The sequence below is a fragment of the Protopterus annectens genome, chromosome 13.part0 (assembly GCF_019279795.1).
Source record: "Protopterus annectens isolate FY-2018-M chromosome 13.part0, PAN1.0, whole genome shotgun sequence".
Taxonomy (NCBI): domain Eukaryota; kingdom Metazoa; phylum Chordata; order Ceratodontiformes; family Protopteridae; genus Protopterus; species Protopterus annectens.
The window spans coordinates 1,201,276,155-1,201,296,298 of record NC_056747.1 but is presented as its reverse complement, the minus strand read 5'-3'; the positions used below and the strand labels follow the sequence as shown (position 1 = coordinate 1,201,296,298).

The 20,144-nt window shown below is 36.1% G+C and overlaps 1 protein-coding gene across 1 annotated transcript in view; it reads left to right on the top strand.

Moving 5' to 3' along the window:
* ACE (angiotensin I converting enzyme) overlaps window positions 1–20,144 on the top strand; it is an 806,509-nt gene that overhangs the window by 408,602 nt on the left and 377,763 nt on the right. The window contains exon 7 of the mRNA XM_044055209.1: window positions 5,780–5,952. Within this exon, the coding sequence (XP_043911144.1) occupies window positions 5,780–5,952 (173 nt within the window). The remainder of the gene's footprint in view (window positions 1–5,779; window positions 5,953–20,144) is intronic.

The following is a 20,144-nucleotide window of genomic DNA, read 5'->3' as shown; positions in this document are numbered from 1 at the left end:
ACCCTCTTGTAGACCTTCCCTTTCACTCTTACTGGTACCTGTCTGTCACAAATCACTCCTGACACATCTTCTCCACCCTGCCGGCTCTCTCTCTTCTTCATCTCTCTTCCAACACTCACTGCTGACCCCAAGTATTTAAACTCATCCACCTTCGCCATCTCTTCCCTGCATCCTCACCCTCATTCACACACACATATATTCTGTCGTAATCCTGCTGACCTTCATTCTTCTCCTCTCTAGAGAATCTCTCCAACTTTCCAGGGTCTCCTCAACCTGTTCCCTACTCTCACTACAAATCACAATATCATCCGCAAATATCATAGTCCATGGGGACTCCTGTCTGATCTCGTCTGTCAACTTGTCCATTAACATTGCAAATAAGAAAGGGCTCAGAGCTGATCCTTGATGTAATCTCACCTCCACCTTGAATGCATCTGTCACTCCTATTGCAGATCTCACCACTGTCACACTGCCCTCGTACATCTCCTGTACCACTCTTACATACTTCTCTGCCACTCCTGAGTTCCTCATACAGTACCACAGCTCCTTTCTAGGCACTCTGTCATATGCTTTCTCTAAGTCCACAAAGACACAATGCAACTCCTAAACTTCTATGTACTTACCCATCAATACCCTCAAAGCAAACATTACATCTGTAGTGCTCTTTCCTTCCATGAAACCATACTGCTGATCACTAATCATCACGTCCTTTCTTAACCTAACTTCTACTACACTTTCCCATAACTTCATGCTTTGGCTGATCAATTTTATCCCTCTGTAGTTACTACAGCTATGCACATCACCCTTATTCTTAAAAATTGGTACCAATACACTTCTCCACTTCTCAGCATCTTCTCACTATCCAAGATTTTATTAAACAATCTGGGTAAAAACTCCATTGCCATCTGTCCTAAACACCTCCATGCTTCCACAGGTATGTCATCTGGACAAACAGCCTTACCATTCTTCATCTTCTTCATAGCTGTCCTTACTTCCTCCTTGCTAATCCATTGTACTTCATGATTCACTATCTCCACATCATCCAACCTTCTCTCTCTCTCTCTCATTCTCTTCATTCATCAGCCCCTCAAAGTACTCTTTCCATCTGTTCAACACACTCTCTTCACTTGAGTACATTTCCCTTGTTATCCTTTATCATCCTAACCTGCTGCACATCTTTCCCAGCTCGGTCCCTCTGTCTAGCGAAATGGTAAAGGTCCTTTCTCCCTCCTTAGTGTCCAACCTTTCATATATCTCGCCATATGCCTTATCCTTAACCTTTGCCACCTCTATCTTCACCATACGCCTCATCTCCTTGTACTCCTGTCTACTTTTTTCATCTCTCACTGACAGTCCCACTTCTTCTTTACCAACCTCTTCCTCTGTATACTCTTCTGTACTTCCTCATTCCACCACCAAGTCTGCTTATCCTTCCTCTGTCCAGATGTCACACAGACACCTTTCTAGACATCTCACTTACCATCTCTGCTGTGGCTGGCCAGCTGTCTAGTAACTCTTCACTGCCAGCCAGTGCCTGTCTTAACTCTTCCCTGAACTCCAACTTACAGTTATCCTTTTTCAACTTCCACCATTTGATCTTTGACACTGCTGGCTGTTTTCCAAATATTAGGCATAATATTTTATGTTGTACACATAGTATATATCTTTTGCTGGGGAGTTGAGCTGTATTCAGTGCAAAATACTTTTCAAATTACTGCAGTTTTCATAGAATGTCCATATTTTTACTCATATTTTAGCTTATATACAAAGAATTTGTGGTTGGTTTTCCTGGCAACTCTTTGTGGATGGTGCTAGAGATTGAGGTTGAGGCATTACATACTTCAGAAAATGTATGCTAATACAAATCTTGTCTTTCTAACAACTTTCTAAGCTTGTAAGAGCAATATTTAAAATCTAAAATATATCCTTAATTTTGACTTTGTGTCTCCCAAAATATGTTTGGCTCTGCCCAGAATTATTGAGCAACAGAGTTAAGAATGCTCTGCAATGATATATAAACCAAGTACAAAGACTGCCCATGCCAGTTGGACTATCAAATTATACATATAGCTATATTTATATATATATATATATATATATATATACATGTTAATACATCGACAAGCCATTATATCGACAAGTACTGGTGCAGCACAAAATAAACGAAAAGTCAAAGCATCAAAAAATCAAATAATCGACATTAAGTTAACCGACAGCCAGATAACGTAAATTTCTAAAATGTAGCATACTGACTCTATGCTTTGAGTGTGCTGCTAATTATAGCAGAAGATATGTATCATTACAATATATACCGTGAACAAAGAGTAACTCTATTGGTGACCTCCGATTATTTAAGAAATGAAATACAGCACCGCTGGAAGTTACATCTTAAGCAATATATATTGTAATGATACATATCTTCTGCTATAATTAGCAGCACACTCAAAGCATAGAGTCAGTATGCTACATTTTAGAAATTTACGTTATCTGGCTGTCGGTTAACTTAATGTCGATTATTTGATTTTTCGATGCTTTGACTTTTCGTTTATTTCATGCTGCACCAGTACTTGTCAATATAATGGCTTGTCGATGTATATATATATATATATATATATATATATATATATATATATATATATATATATATATATATATATATATATATCTATATCTATAGATATATCTATATATACATATATATATACATATATATATATATATATATATATATATATATATATAGATATATAGATATATATGTTTATAGATGTCATTATACCCTTTACTTGACCCTCATCAGGCCAGTCTTTAGATATAATGCCCCCTTTGCATATATCTGTCCAGACACATGCAATAACTGAAACACCCACAAAGGTACCTTACTAAAAGGATACAAAAGCCTAATCAATATGTCCTATATGGACCAACTCAAAGCCATGACACTATACTCGGTATCGTACAGACTGTTAAGATGTGACCTGTGTCTGACATATAAGGCATCCTCTGCCCCATTACTGCACATCAGCTAATCAAATGTTATTAGAAATACTCAGTCTAGGGATCTAAACCTCTTCTGCAACATCAACAGAATGGATTACAGGGAAAGGTATATCTTGCAGAGGATACCAGTGCTCTGTAATTCACTCCACATCCACATAAAACAAAGTTCATCCCTATCCATATTCAAGTGCAACTTAGATCTATGGTTGGGAAACAGAAAATTTTTCTCCTAGATTATCTCCCTGTATACTACTGGACAGAGGTGGCTACTATATGCTTTATCCCATGCATGGGTCCCCTCAAATTAAATGTGGTATAATCCCAATTATTTTCATTGGGGTAATATATAATTATCAATTATGGGATGGATAAGGCTGATTTCTAACCAAATGGGATAGGTTAATTCAAACACAAAAAGGGAAACTGGCTAGGCTTAAAATGGCCCACAAGGCAGCTAGTCTTCCACTTCTATAAATGTGTGTCTGTGTCTGTGTGTGTGTGTGTGCATATATATATATATATATATATATATATATATATATATATATATATGGGTCTACCTTGAATTTCTGAAATTACACTTTACCAAACTTAAAATGAAGAGATGACTACACTGAAAACCTACTTTAATGAACGGTCACATCACTGGAATTTTAATCTGGGAAAACAGACAGTTGGTTCACATGGGGAAATGTGCTATTTTCCCCACTATAGTGCGATTTTGGAGTTGGTATATTTAGTTGGGGGGTGTGGGCTGGGTTTGATATGCTTGAGTGTGTTTGTTTTGTAATGTTGGCCATCTGCCTCCTTGCCTGGATTAAAATTCAGGTGATGTGACCATTCGTTAAAGTAGATTTTCAGTGTAGTCATCTCATCATTTTAAAGTTTAGTAAAGTGCAATTTCAGTAATGCAAAGTAGACCCATATATATATATATATATATATATATATATATATATATATATATATACATATATATATATATATATATATATATATCTATATCTATATATATATATATATATATATATATATATATATATATATATATATATATATATCCGTGTGTGTGTGTGCCTGTGCCATCGGATTCGTCACTGCATGCATACTTGGTCGAATTATGTAACAGCTGAACTTCAGCAGTTTGACTGTTATATAATTCAGGGGTTTCCCCCTTTCTAGAAGGTTGTCCAACTCTGGAGTTAATATATTTAATTTCCATGGGTGTGGGGTAGAGATATAAAAGTTGTTTTTTTTTTATAATTTTGGTAATAGCAAAATATAACCTATGGGGTTACATTTGTGATTATTTGTTTAGATTATTTAGTTGGCAATAAATGGTAATTGCAGATGAGTTTAATGTTTTGTGTTTCATTCACTCTCATCAATGATTATTTACTATATACTCGGGTGTGTGTGTGTGTGTGTGTGTGTGTGTGTGTGTGTGTGTGTGTGTGTGTGTGTGTATATATATATATATATATATATATATATATATATATATATATATGTATGTGTGTGTGTGTCTGTGTGTCTGTGTGTAGTGTATAAATATATTTATATATATATATATATATATATATATATATATATATATATGTATATATATATATATATATATATATATATATATATATATGGGATCACTACGAAATACCGAACGCCCAAAATCCCGATGCTGAAAACAACGAGACCAGATGACCGAAACCCTGCATTACCGAAAGACCAGAAGCGGGAAATGCAAAATCCCAATGTTAAGGGATTTTGCGTTAGCGCTTTTGGTGTTGCAGTCCAGGTAAGTATTTGTGTGTAAGTGTGTTTGTGAGGGGTGTAGTGTGTGTAAGTGTGTGTTGTGACTGTGGTGTGTGTGTGAGGCAATGTAATGTGTGGGTGTGAGTTTGCCTTGTGTGTCTATTTCTGCGGTCTCTGAGTTAGAATAATAAAGTAGGGGGGTGTGCAGGGGGCTTGCCCCCTACCTATGTCTAGTGTAAGATGCATTGTTTGGTTGTGGGGGGAAGGTGTGTGTATGTGTGTGTGCTGTTTGGCTGTGCAAATTTCGCGATTTTGAATTTCGCGGTTTTAAATATTCGGTATTGTGGGGTTTCGGGCATGTGGTCTCGGTGTTTTATGCGTCGGGATTTTGGGCATTCGGTATTTAGTAGTGGTTATATATATATATATATATATATATATATATATATATATATATATATATATATATTTTTTTTTTATATATACACATTGACATACACAGAAACACATGATCATGCCAAAGATGAAGTCAATGAATTGTACAGTTTAGTACAAATGTGAAGATGTGATTTTCAAATCAAATTTATTGTAGTATTGATTCCAAATACGGAATAGAGTGGTGTCCAGAAACTCAAACATTTTTGGCTCTGAGACAGCTTGTACAAGGTACTTTGGAGATATTCCAGTTCCCCCCTCAGAATGAGCAAAATATTTAAACTGTGTGTGTGTCCTGGAGCATTTCTGAGCAACAGCTGTGCTAATAAGGTTGCCACAGGTTATGTACTCAGTGTCTGACTATGCAGAGTTGCGAATGAGGGAACGGTTTATGCCCACAAAGTATAAACAGTCATTACTAGCAGGAATTAACAGCACAGTCAGATTGGTGAATAGTTTTCTGCCTTTACATTTTCAGGCTGACTCTAGTGCTTGAGACACAGTGTAACCTTTCCACTAATTGCTGTTCTTTGCTTACATTTGTTAACTGTTAAGTTATCATTTATATTTCCATTCTAATGTTTCTCTCTAGAATTGGAATGCTACGCACATGTTCCGTGTTGCTGAGGAATTCTTCCTCTCACTGGGACTCAAGGGGATGCCTCAGGAATTCTGGGATCATTCCATGCTGGAGAAACCAAAAGATGGCAGGGAAGTGGTATGTCATGCATCTGCTTGGGACTTCTACAACAGGAAGGATTTTAGGTAAGTGATTCGGTCGCAGCAAAACACTTTTGTAGTTCTACTACTGTTTTGGGGAATATCTGATAGTATGCCGGGTGAGTTGCTGTATGTTCTGCAGTGAGCAATGGGAGCTGTTAACTATACCACCTATAAAACCATCTTTCTGAGCAAGTTTGCTAGCTAAACTTTTAATACAGATGAAATACTAGTCAGTTATCAACTGCCACACACAATATTTTGCAAAACCTCCAAGTTTAGAAACTCTTGGGAAGTACCATTAACCATGTCAAAGAAAAAAAGGACATATATGGCTATTATGGAATTGGTGACTTTTCTGTCTGTCTGTCTGTCTGTCTATGGCATTGTACTGAAGCATCCCTTTTGGTCAATTTAGAATTGTAATATTTTTTATCATTTTATTTTATACGAATGATTTGTTTAAAGAAAGCAGTTCATTGTGTGTGTGTGTGTGTGTGTGTGTGTGTGTGTGTGTGTGTGTGTGTGTGTGTGTGTGTGTGTGTGTGTGTGTGTGCATGTGGTATACATGTTTGTGTGTATGCATGTGTGTGTGTGTGGGTATTTTTGGGAGCATAGTATATATGTATATGAATGTATGCATTGAAGAGGCATATTACTAAATGTACTACCTGAAAAAAACAGAAGGTTAGTTAGCAGAAGTAAGAAAGGTCATGTTGGTACAACACTGAATATTTACTTGATGTCAGCATTGTTCAGTGGGTATGTGTAGATAGTCTTGTAAATTTAAGCTTATACTTTAGTACCCTTGACAAACAGAGGCAGGGTAATACATGTTACACTGTGCATGATTAAGTATAGTTTGTAGTAGACACCAAGCAGGAATTTCACATAGCTAAATGGCAACCTGTCAATATATGAAACATTATCGTTTCTCAGAAAACTTCTCCGTTTAGTAAATCCAACACGGGAAGCCGGAGACTTTGTTCTACTTAGATTTACATGCTTTAGGTATGACACTGACCCACTGGCCATATTTTGTGTATATCATCGTGCACTGGAGGAGAGTGCAGACGTTATTATACTTTTGCAGACATTTTATTAACAGGAGATGACCTGGAGCTATGCAACACTTAAGACCAGCATTTTGCTATTCAGTCCTGTTCATGTGCCTTTTAGGAAACATGCATAAACACCCACTGAACTATAATTATTTCCCAAATTTGTTAGGCAGATTATTTTTTATTTTTTTGGAAGGAAAGTGACCATGTTTTTGATGTTTTTGACATTTTAGACACAGCAGCAAATTTGATTTGTTAATTTGGTGTGGTCTGGTATAATTGTAAGAAGTGATGTGAATTTTCTCAGGTAGCAGAAATGTCTTCCCCTGAGTAAAGCAGATCCTAGAGTGAATAATGAGTTCTCTAGCTACTGAGATCCCCAGAATTTAAATCAGCTAACTCGTTGGTTCCATAATAATACACAGGCAACTCAGTATGCATAGCTCTCAATCCCTTATCTCTAAACTGTGGGACAAAGACACAAAGACAATAATAATCCACCACAAAGTTCTAAATTTGAAAAAAAAACGAAAATTTGGGAGATGTCAGAGATATGTGCGTAGACTCATGTGCAGGAAAGTGGCTATGCTTCTAAGAGCTCTCTGTAAGGAAGCTGATAACAATCTATGAGAAATCTGTTAGTATTTGAACCTCAGGATGATGCACCTTCCTTTCTTGTACATCACTGTTCATATATATTCTTTAACATTGCATGACTTTTACGTGGGAATTTATTTGTTTTCAATAAATCTTGTTTAACATGCTGTAATGTTAGGCACTTCCCTTTCATGTATGAATGAAAATGTTCAGTTATGTGCCACCCTAGGTACATATACTGTAGTGCAATAAAATCATTCCAGTGCACTGTGAATCCAGACATCTATTTACATGTGTAAGAGATTGGAAACAAACATTAGAGCTGTATATGGCCTTTATGAAAAGAAACAGAAGAAGAAAAAAAAAGCTCCCTTGGCTCAATAGCTTTTGCAGCTCTCCTATGTTACCCCATGCAGCAGTGGTTTCTCACCCTGCTTTTTAGCTTGCCATGTCATCATGTCATCTTGGTCTCAGCCAGTACTTCTGGTGAATTAGCTTTTGAACCAGTGTGAGCAAATGCCAGACCATTATTGTGAAAATTTGATAACGACACAAGCATGAAGTACGATAACTTGAATCACATATTGTGCATCCCAGCCTTTACTTAACATCCAGAAACATCCGTTCACATAGTCCTCCAACTAATTATAGTAAACATAACGCCACCACATGTTGGTCAAATGATATTTTACTGGCAAGAGTAGAATTTTGTTTGAGGATGTTGGGTGCAGAATGAAGTGTGCAGTGCTATGTGGATACCACAAGCATCTTCCTGCCACTTTTGGGCATTTCTCTTTTGTTCCATTTGATACAGAGACAGAAGATGTTTAAAGTGATACAGTAACAATCCCACATAATGTTGGGTGCTGATATACTGACACAATGCAGTCCACATTGTTTGTGCTCCCTAAAACACTGTTTTAAAAGCCTTTTCTTACTATTCCTGAATGACATGAGACTTTAATGTGGGACAGAGATAATGACACCTCATTAAGTGAGACAACAATACATTAAATGTTGAGTTTTATTTTGTCTGAGAGTATAGGCAACTTAAGTTTGAAGATTAAACAAGTGTTGACTAAAGTGTGTGTGAAGTATTTAACAACAAAAAAGAGAACAGTACAACCAATAGGACAATAATCCATGGCTGGGTGTGGGTAATGCTGGATTTACCCACAGTTGGTGCGCCCTTGTGACCAAACAAAGCAAGATGTGGGCAAATCCAGTATTACCCACACCCAGCCATGTGTTATTGCTATTATACAATCACATTATTTAACAAGAAAGTTACTTACTTAAATAATGTCCTTGTGTAACAGTGCCATGGTGCTCTTCTGCATTTTTCCCCAGTATTATGGGGCTTTCTTGATGTACTGCGCATGTGTATGGGACTTAATTTCCCATGCTTACACAGTACATCAGTGCAGTGGGAAGGAAGGAATGGAGAAAGGAAGATCTCCACTGCTTCTTTGTTGTTGTTTTTTAATTAAAACATTGAAATCCTAAACTTTTTAGACTTACAAGAGAGACTGGGTATAGAAAATACAAAAATAATTGGGTACATTTCTCTAGTTTTACATAACATACCTTATTATCCTTATATTTTCTTTGTCCTGAATTCTCATACTTCTGAAAAGTCCGGATATGTAAGTTTATTTATTTTTTTTTTTTTTAAAAGATAAGAAAACTACAATCTCCATAGCATATATGAATAGAAGAAAGTCCGGGCAACTGGACTTTTTTTTCTGTTTATATATTCCGGATTTACAATGGGCAGACTGGTTGAGTTGATGAATCAACGTGCTCATTTTTGAATGTTAATGGCCAGTCACTGTATAATATTTAATATGCAATGTGCTTCTAAACCTCAGAACCACAGAAGAGCAGTAAAACAACTTTGAGGAATGTATTTTTGCAGAAACATATTATTGTCCATGAACTAAAACTATTATCAATTTACAAGCAGAGTGGAACAAAAGGCAAACTGACAATGCAGAGTGGATGTTGAGAATGCGATATTAATTACTGTAAAACAATGCAGCAGTGTATTAAAGCATATTCCTGTCAGATCTATAAACAAAGCAATAGATGGTTTTAAGAATATGCCAACAGCTGGAAGATGCAGCACTTTAAATCTTGTAATGTAAAAATGTATTTATTGGGGGGGGGGTAGGTCATACACGGGAAAACTCTGTTGGAAAAGATAGACATATTTAGACAGAGTAGGACTTGTGGAAGAAAGAGAAGAAGGAAATGAAACAGAAAATGTTAGATAAAATGAAGATAAAGCAGAAGCTGAAGCAGATGAACAATGCGATTAAGAAGACTTTTAAGAAGGGGAAATAAGATGACAACAATGAATGTGTCTTTTGGCTTTTTCCAGTTAGGGGTCGCCACAGTGGAACTCCGGTCCACTAATGATTGGCAGTTGATTTTTACATGCTGAGTTGCCAGCCCTGATGCACAACTTTGAACGAAGGTACGCCCATTCATGCAGGTCTCCATGCAGAAGACGCTCTAGCTGAGAATCGAACCGGACAGCGTCTTACTGTGAGGCAACAACGCTACCGCAGCACCACCACCGCAGATTAAGATGACAATAATAAATTAAGAAAATAAAGGTGAAAGTAACAATAAACATTAAAATAAATTTGAAGTTTTAGGCTTTGAAAGTGACACTGGTTTAGACATGTCTTATAAATGGGAAAAAGATAGATCAACAGGAGAAACAGCTAGTGAAAGAAAATTAAAAATAAAAAAAACAGCAGGAAAAATAAGTAGCTATTTTGTGAGAGTGCAACATAAATGTATTCCATTTTAATTCTATTAGTATGAAGAATTTTAAAAGACGATAGGTGGTGTTAGAAATGGTAGGGCAGGTGAATGTGGATATGTGTATGATACAGGATATTGCTTGTAAAAAGATAAAAAAAAGCTCTAGAGTAGTAATATTTTTAAAAATGGAAGGCATGTGGTCACTTGGGACAGAAGAATGCTCAGGTGCTTTTGTATTTATTGGAAGTAACATGTGATACAATTTAAAATATCAGTTATTCATCCAGAGACGGATCAGTAATGGGTGGCAATAGTAAGGAAGGAAGACAGCATACCATGTGGAAAAAGCTTTGCATGATTTACTTGTGTAAGATGTGTGCTCTGCTTTGCACAATTTATTTTAGGTATGTACTGAGGACAAAGGTAGAGTCTTAGTTCATATATAAAGATTACATTATTTGAGGAAAGCCAAAAATATGTTGGGGAAAGTAAACAAATATATTTCTTCTGAATAGTAAAGTAAAGAAATTTAAAGAAAGCAAAATATTTAGTTATTTGAAGAAAGAAACAAATGAAAATTGGATGAATGGTGAAAAAGAAAATATATAGTTTTAAGGGTGGTTTTAGCACAGAAGATGATTTTATTTCCAGTAACACTGGAATCTTAAAGAAGAAACAAAAGGAACAGCAACCAACAGCAAGCAGCAAAAGTATATATAAGACAAAACACAGGAACAGGATACAGGATACAACAAATTTATTCCGGTACCTCAGCTCAACAGCCTTCAAAGGAAGAAACAAAAGGTTCTGTGCATGCTTTTTCTCAGACAGTGAACCATTAATAGTGAGGATACAAGAAACCAAAGAGAAAGGTAGAATAGCAAGGGGGAGTTACAAACTTGGTAAGAAAGAAAGAACAACAACATGGAATAAATGAATACTTAGTGTATGGAGACATTATCGTGATTTAAGACAAGTAAAATGGTCGGTGATATTAAAAAACGGCAGAGGGATTAGATAAGACTAATGGAAAATTAAATGAAAAAGGTGAATAGAGGAAAGTCAGAAAGGTGATATATAATGATGTAGGAAAGTGGGAACTATTCACGAAAATAAGTTACTAAAATAAAAAATATATTAGAGCAGAATGGTAGACAATTGCATTAATGTAGAAAAAGAAAGTATCTTCCTTTGTAAGGCACACAGGACAGGAAACTAAATATATGGAAAGGTAAAAAAACAAAACAGGAAAAGTTGTTCAAGCGTTAAAGCAAAATGTAACAATTACAGATAAATATTTAGACAATAGTTTCAAAGTGGTACAAGAGTGATACCTGAAAATATTTGGAAAAGTGGAAACATGGATATCAGCTGACTTATTTTATTTGTTTTTGTTTTTAGTTATTAAAAGGGTTAAAAAGTAAAACCAAAAATGTTGAAAGATAACCCATAAAATAAACAAGCTCTGTATATGAACAAAATATTTTTAAAAAAGTGTTAAAAGTATAAACAGCCCCATGTGAAGTATAGAAAAAAATTGAAGCCGCATAAAGACATTATGAAAGATGAAGCCAAAGTATTACTGAAACGAGGGGATATGGAGAGTGTATAAAGCCAAAGTATTACTGAAACGAGGGGATATGGATAGTGTATAAGAGGAGAATGGCCTCAGGTACAGATTCTACTGGAAGCTTAAGGAACAACAGATACAATTCTTTGTATTAGTTTTGTGCAATTAGTATGATATGGTGTGCATAAAAACCTCCACATTTAAGAAGGAACAGTTACATTTTTATGGAAAAGGGAAATGGTTGAAGGAACAGTTGTATCTTTATGGAAAACAAAAATATCAATTTGAGCAACTAGAGACTGGCATCATTATTATAGAATGATTAAAAAGGATTTTTAGAATGAGGCTGAAATGTAAGGCTGTTGAAATAAGCGGGTGGATTTATAACTGGAAAAGCAGTAATGGAATATTATAGTAGATAAGGCATTTTAAGAATATAAAATGAAGAGGAAAGCAGTGGGCTGATACAGGGATATAGTACAGCAAAGGCTTAGAATCCATTATCACTCAATTGTTTTCATGTAGTTTAACAGTTAGTACTGTGAGCTACTATTCGGTACAGGGTTTGATTCTCTCGACCTTCATTTGCTTACTGTGCGACTCTGAGCAAGTCACTTACGCAGACAATGCTTCAGAAAAGTTGGTAATTTTGGCTAGGCCCCTTAATGAGGTCCTGGACCCATGATTTTGAAAGATCAAGGGTTTCGGGATAGATTTAATGCATTTAATAATACTTCACTAAGGCAATGATATGTAGACACATAAGAGGAATGAGTGGAAGTTGAAAGGCAAAGGAAAGAATGTCCATTGATTTTGACTTATGCTGATTATATTTTATGTAAGAATTGGTAAAACAAAATAAAGAGTAGGGTATGAAAAGATCAATTATAACTTAGAAAATGAAAGCTGAAAGCAAATAAAGACAAGCAAAGGGAATTATGGAAAATGAAAATGTGGCAGGTTAATACTTTTCAGATAGAGATCTTAAAGATGTCCTGACTGAAATCACTTTTGCAGTATTCCTGAGATATGGATTGTCACCACTGATGTCTGGCCTGGGTATCAAAGCTTTACCTTCCTGAAGTCATACTTTTGATGCATGACCTCAGCTTGTAAGCACAGGGGCATATAGACGTACATACGAATGTGTACCTCAGACTCTGTCACTGCCAGCCCAAATGCAGGATGTGCATCCATCGGACAAATCGCCATGTGGTCATTGGTACCGTTGCTTCACTGGATCATTTTGTCAGATAAGTGGCCCATTTGGGAACCTTCCTTTGTCTATTTTGTGTAACTATTTTTGTTCAAATTTGTTAGATGTCAGCTAGGAGGGGTAAGTGCAAGTGCAGTAGGCAGATTCCATACAAGGACTTACACAGTAAGTACCTTTTCTATTTAGGCCCAGAACATGATCACAGATCTTGCCCCATTTGTCTAGTGTTCATTCCCAAAACCTTTAGGTCGAGGCTTTCCTGTCTCAACACCTTTCTGGAAACTCAGCTTCTTAAACACCTCACCCATTCCAAGATGGCAGAATCAGTATCCTCAGACATCCCTCTTCCTCCTAAGAAAAAGTTTAAGAGGCCCAGAATGGGTGTGCAGTCTAATGTTTTGGACTCTAACATACCCACTGAGGTTGCAGAACACACAGCATGTCAGATTATCTGTCAGTTGCCTGCTGCTATCACAGGTCTCTGCTGTCCTGCAATATCATTGCAAATTACTACATTCAGGCTTGGATTATTCTTCTGTAAAAGATCACCTGTCTGCCATCACTGCCTGACTGCCTCTCAACTCCCTGCTTATGGCTAGAGCAGAAGTCAAGCTTTTCCTGAGTGGAGTTCTGCATCTTAACTCACCAAGGAAATCCATCATTCCCTCTTGGGATCTCAATTTTGTGCTGGAAAAGCTTGCATTGCTTCCATTTGAACCAGCATCTTCTGCCTCTTTAAAATTCTGGACTTGGAAAACTGTTCTACTCTTGGCACTCACCTCTTCCTGGAGATCTTCTGTGTCACACGCTCTCATGGACATTCTATCTTTTTCACAAGGACAGGGTGACTTTCTGGGCTAAACCATCCTTCATGCTTAAGGGCCTAAGGTCCCTCAATCAGGCTATTCACTTACCCACTTTCCTTCCCAATCCCCAAAACTTTTGAGAAAGAATCTTACATTCTTTGGATATTTACCAACAACTGAGATTTTATCTAGGCAAAACTAAGTCCTAGAGGGAGACTGACCAACTGTTTGCATCTTTTATGATCCCTAAACTGGTCAGCCAGTTCCCAAACAAACTGTTGTAACTTGAATCTCTAAGGCCATCACCTTCTGCTATTTGTACTATGGTAAATCTTTATCTTCCTGGCCAAATGCTCATACTAAGGCAGTGGCTTTCTCAGGGGCTTTTCACATGAGAATAAATGCAAGATCTATCTTGGAAGCTGCTACCTGGTCCTCTGCCTTTGTTAGTTCTGTCCTGTACAGTCTGCTACAGAGCCCATTTACTGACTACCCAGTCTCTCTTCTCTCTACCTCCTTCAACTCTGGGAATTATCCATGTCAGGAATACTGCAATTATTCATGTTAGGAATACTGCAGCAGTGATTTCAGTCAGGACATAGTACAATTTTGTAAGAACTTACTGAAACAGTAGATGCACTGCTGATCACTGTTGAAATATTTCTTCCCACCCTCCTACTCCTATTCTCTGTCTTATTTCAACCTTCTTCTCCCCCTCTGCTTTAACCTCTGCCCTGCTACATAGAAACAGAGGAGCTTACTTACCTATTCAAATTACTACACCCCTCTTAGCTGGGTGGTCTCCCTTTCTCAGTAGCTGGCTTTGAGATAGTCTGAGGTACATGTTCATACATTTGTCTATACACCCCTGTGTTTACAAGCTGATGTGCATCAGATGCCAGACTTCTGGAAGGTAAAGCTTCAGTACCCCATACAGATGCCAGCGGTGACAACCCATATATCAGGAATACTGCAACAGCGATCAGTAGGATGTGTACTATTATGTTAAGTTCTTACACAACTGTACTTCTTAGGTATTACATTTGGGATGGGACCTAAGGTATGAGAAACAGAATGCTATGATAGTTAAAAAGGAAGGAAATGTGAAATTTCTTCATTAGTTTATAGGTTCATAGGCTTATGAGAGATTACTAGGCTAACAGCTTGAGAGCCCTTACAAGCCTAGTCATTATAATCCGATTTTACCCAATGTATGGCCCTAGGGCCGAGAGGATGCCATGGATTTGTGCCTATGCATGGAGTATCTTACAGGTTGCCCCTGTCCGTAAGGGACCCCAGGTGTGAATTTGCAATTCTCCCATCCATTAATCCAAATTGAGTTTGAAGAGGGCCAGGGAAGGGCTATGCTTAATGTGAAAAGGAAGCTTTTTTCCTAAGAAGGGGCAATTTCTGAGACACATGTCTGTCTCTCTAGTGTGTTTGTTTGAGTCACTGTCTAAAGGCTTATTTAGGATGGACATATCTAATGCCAGGACAATCAGAAGTATGATTACTTTTTTATAATGGTTTGGGGCAGTAGGTTTGATCATCTAAAGAGAGGGATATTGTACATATATAATATAAACTATTATTAATAAAAATGTAAAAGGGAGTTTTAATTTGTTAAGTATATGTTATTTTACTTTTGCCTTTTTTATATTTCTGTGGACAATCCAAGAGAGGAATAACAGATAATTTTGAGAATGGTTTTCAAAGAAAGGCACATAAATTTGAGTGAAGAACTGGAAGCAAAGGGAAGAAAAAAACTAGATATGAGAGATGTCTTCAGTAAAATAATGAAAATGTTCAATGACATTTATGGAGAAACTGAGAAAGAAAGAAAAAGAGTTTTATTCTGCTTACTAATGTATTTATGTATTTGTTTAGTGAGGTAGAACACTGGTCCATTTAGACCATTTTCAGCTCAGCCTGGGACTTACAAACCAAAAGAGTGAAAACCAAAGCATGACAATAGTACAGTAACAGACTATTATAAACAGTATATGTGCAATTCACACCACATGTGGATAAAAAAAAAAACATGCCTCAACAAAAATGGAAAATGTGTTGTAAACTTGATATGTGATTACAGTGTTTAAAAGATGAAAGGGTCATGGAAATGTCCCAACAGTATACAATTTTGAAGTTTTGGGGAAATTAGAGGCAGATTGTGGAGGAATAAAAATGGATTATTTTTATTTAATTTCTCCACGTCTTTTGGGTTTCCAATACCATGATGGAAATGGACCCTGTTCCTAAGTCAAGGTAAGCTTTTCATGAAATTACTGTTGTTTCAGCCTTTGATGTTTGCCAGTAGCACTTTTCTCAGCATCTGCAATGTGCCAGCATTGACTCCTTCTGTAATTCATACCGAGTTACATGTATTAGTAACATGATTGAGTACAGATGCACAGAGAGAAGTAATGAGGAAACATAGGAAGCACGTAGGTAAAGTAACCTAAAGACGGCAAGAAAATATTAGTAATGACACCAAGTGAATGTATAATATGCATGTTTAATCTGTGATATAAAAATATTAGTAATGACACCAAGTGAATGTATAATATGCATGTTTAATCTGTGATATAAAAATATTAGTAATGACACCAAGTGACTGTATAATATGCATGTTTAATCTGTGATATAAAAATATTAGTAATGAAACCAAGTGACTGTATAATATGCATGTTTAATCTGTGATATAAAAATATTAGTAATGACACCAAGTGACTGTATAATATGCATGTTTAATCTGTGATATAAAAATGCCAGGCGGGTATCCTCATTTTATGTGATTGTTCCTATCCTGTAGCATTTGCATCATGCCTGTTAAAGAGCTGGCCTTTCCAGCCATCTAATCTCTTATGGATGAAACTATTGTCTTTATTTGATCTGGGATAGTGTCTCAGAGTTTGTGTTCAGGTCAGAAAAGGAATATTCAGTACATTTCATATTTTGTAAGGTTTGTAGATTAGGAATAGATATTTGATAACACCTTAAGCTGTAAAATGGCTGTGGCCTATCTGGGATTCTTTGCAAAGCCAGGATAGGATTCCCTGCTAACAAGCCTAAAGATCATGGTACCTAGTAGAAAGGCAATTTTTTGGGAGATTGATAGCCATTTGGCTTATATTAGGGTCTATAATGATGATGATGTATATTTAGGTCTTATAAGAAATATTTCTTAGAATTCACTTGTGAGACTCTGGGAAGCATAATTCATGAAAGTATATGTGCCAGACTGGAAATACAGCACTTACATGCATACAAATATTTCAAGCATGAGCATTAATGGCCTTCTAGCCTGCCAATATACCAAACCAGTTGTTCCTATAATAAATGCCCAGGCTTTTCTTAAAAATATCTAAACTAGTGCTTGCTTTAACGTAATTGGTAGTCTATTCCATACATCAGCTGCTCTTTCACAGAACGAATAGTACATTTCTCATTCCTATAGAAACTTCTACATAGGTTATCTGATGGTTGTCCACTACTTTTTAATAATCCCAAACATTCCCAGAGGAAGTTGTCTCTAAATGTCCTATATACCTGAATAAGGCCACTCTTAAATATCTATATGATTCACTGTACAAGTTCAGATATTTCAATCTTTCATAATAACTTAAATTTTCACATCCATGGATGCCCTTGGTATATCTCTACTGCATTCTTTCCACTTTACTCATGTTTGTTTTCTTATACGGTTTCCGTACTATTTCATTCTCAAGTTTAGGTCTAATGTAATTAATAAACCATGCCTTCATAATTTCTGATTTCCTAGACTTTATAAATCTTTTTATAGAACCTCTAGCTCTATAACTATCATTAACTGATTGGTTGATTTGATTAGAAATACTCAAATCTGGCTATACCCATATACCCAGGTCCTTAAATGAATCTACAGTTTCAATCATCATCAGCTGTATTAAATATTTACCTTTCAATTTATGTCTCAGAAATCTCGTAACGTTAGTCTTTGATGCATCTATCAGCATATTCTTCTCCTGTCATGAGGATCAGTGTTCAATTTAGTCAAGTTCTTTACCCTGTCTGCAACGCATGTAATCAATTTACCTAATTTCAGGTTATCTGCATACAGTCTGTAGAACACCTCAGATAAAAAAGATAGATCTGAAAGATACAAACTAAACAAGTAAGGGCCTAGAGGACAGAAATCTCAGGGACACCTTGACTGTAGCCAAGAATTTCACCAGTTCAATTGCTATATGATACTTGCTGGCTGTCCTATTTGTAAGCCATGCAGCTATCCATCTTATCAAGAGTAAATCAATATGTACTTGTTCTAATTTATTGATCAGTGTTTTGTGTATGATCCTGTCAAATGCTCAAGTTAAATCAATATAAATGACATCATAGTGCAATGTTTCATTCATAGCTGTTATATAGTTATAGAACATCTTGTCACAGGTAAATGTAGAGAAACACCAAGTAACAAAAAGCATAAAAATGGAGCGGGATACAAGAATAAATAAAATTTATTAAGTGCTTTCGTCAAATATTAGGATCGACTTCTTCAGAAAGCCAGACAGTCGGAAAGACCATCCTTTTATACATAAAACAATTAAGTCATTAGTTGAATAAAATTTAATAATTAGGCATAGAAATGCTTAAAGAAATATACTCCCTTATTTTCTAAATTGTTTCTTTCTTAATAAAATAAACCATTACATAGTACCACTGTTTACCACAATTTAGAAAATAAGGGAGTCTATTTCTTTAAGCATTTCTGTGCCTAATTATTCAATTTTATTCAACTAATGACTTAATTGTTTTATGTATAAGAGGATGGTCTTTCCGACTGTCTGTTATTCTGAAGAAGTCAATCCTAATATTTGACAAAAACGTTTAATAAATTTTATTTATTCTTGTATCCTGCTCCATTTTCGTGGGGGGTTTTTTATTATCTTGTTACAGGTAGTAATAGATATATTTTTAACATATGCATGCTGATATATAGTTTCAAGTAATGACCTTTCCAGTTCTGACAATAATTTATCCAGTATCACCTTCTCCATTATTTTCCATAACATGAAAGTAAACTTGTTTCTATATGACTCTGGGTTTGTCCTACTCCCCTTTCTCTTAAAGACAGGTTTAACATGTGCATGTCTCCAATCTTGATGAATTTAATTTTCCATATCTTTTGGGTTTCTAATACCATGATGGGAGTGGACCTCATTCCTAAGTCAAAGTATGATTAAAGTTCATGAAATGAATATTGTTTCAGTCTTTGATGTCAGCCAGAAGTGCTCTTCGCAGCACCCACAATGTGCCCAGTAATGACTCCTGCAATTCTTACTGAGTTACATGTATTGGTAACATATCTAAATATGATTGTAGATTTTTTTTATAAGCCCTGTTCCTCCTACTACTATTGGAATATCTGGGTATCTTTCTTCCACATTGCTCTTGTTTCTGCCTGTAAATTCTTATATTTTATGACTTTATGTCTCTCTGTATGCAAGACACTGTATTCACTGAGTGTGATGATTTCAATGATCAATGCTACTTTTGTCTTCTTTTCATGGACCACTATACCCGGTTTTCTAGCATCTGTCTTTTGAACTGTTGGTAATGGGTGAGCCCATGTGATGTAGACTTCATAATTTTCTATGATGCTTTGTGGCTCATATTTCCAGTGTTTTTCAGCCACTTCAATACCATAATGTTTGTACAATCCCCAGTGCAACAGTCTTGCCACATTATTATCCCTTTCAGTATACAGTCCTTCTGCCATTAGTATGTTGCAACCAGCAACAAGGTGTGCAACTGTTTCCAATTTTGTTTTACAAAACCTATATTTGTCTGTTATCCCACATGTTCAATGAACTTTGTAAACTGTGTACATAGCTCACTATCTTGTGCTTCTTTTGGATTGAATTTGCCTCTCCTTAACCATTTCTGTGTTTGCTCTTGATCGACATAAGGTTCTTCTAGAAATTTTCTATACTTGCAACTATATTTATGCATTTTCCACATTTCTTGCCTTCTCATCTGGTCCTTCACCTTATATTCTTTCTTTTGTTTTTTGGCACATTCAGTTGCTGCCTGATTTTTATCTTCTTATGGTTTGATTTCCATTCCTGCTTGATGCCGATATGCTTCTGCTAGCCAAAGCAGGGAAGTCATCTTAAATTTATTCTCCTCATGTTTCAAAACTTTCACTATGTTTGAGTCTTGTGAGGTCAGTA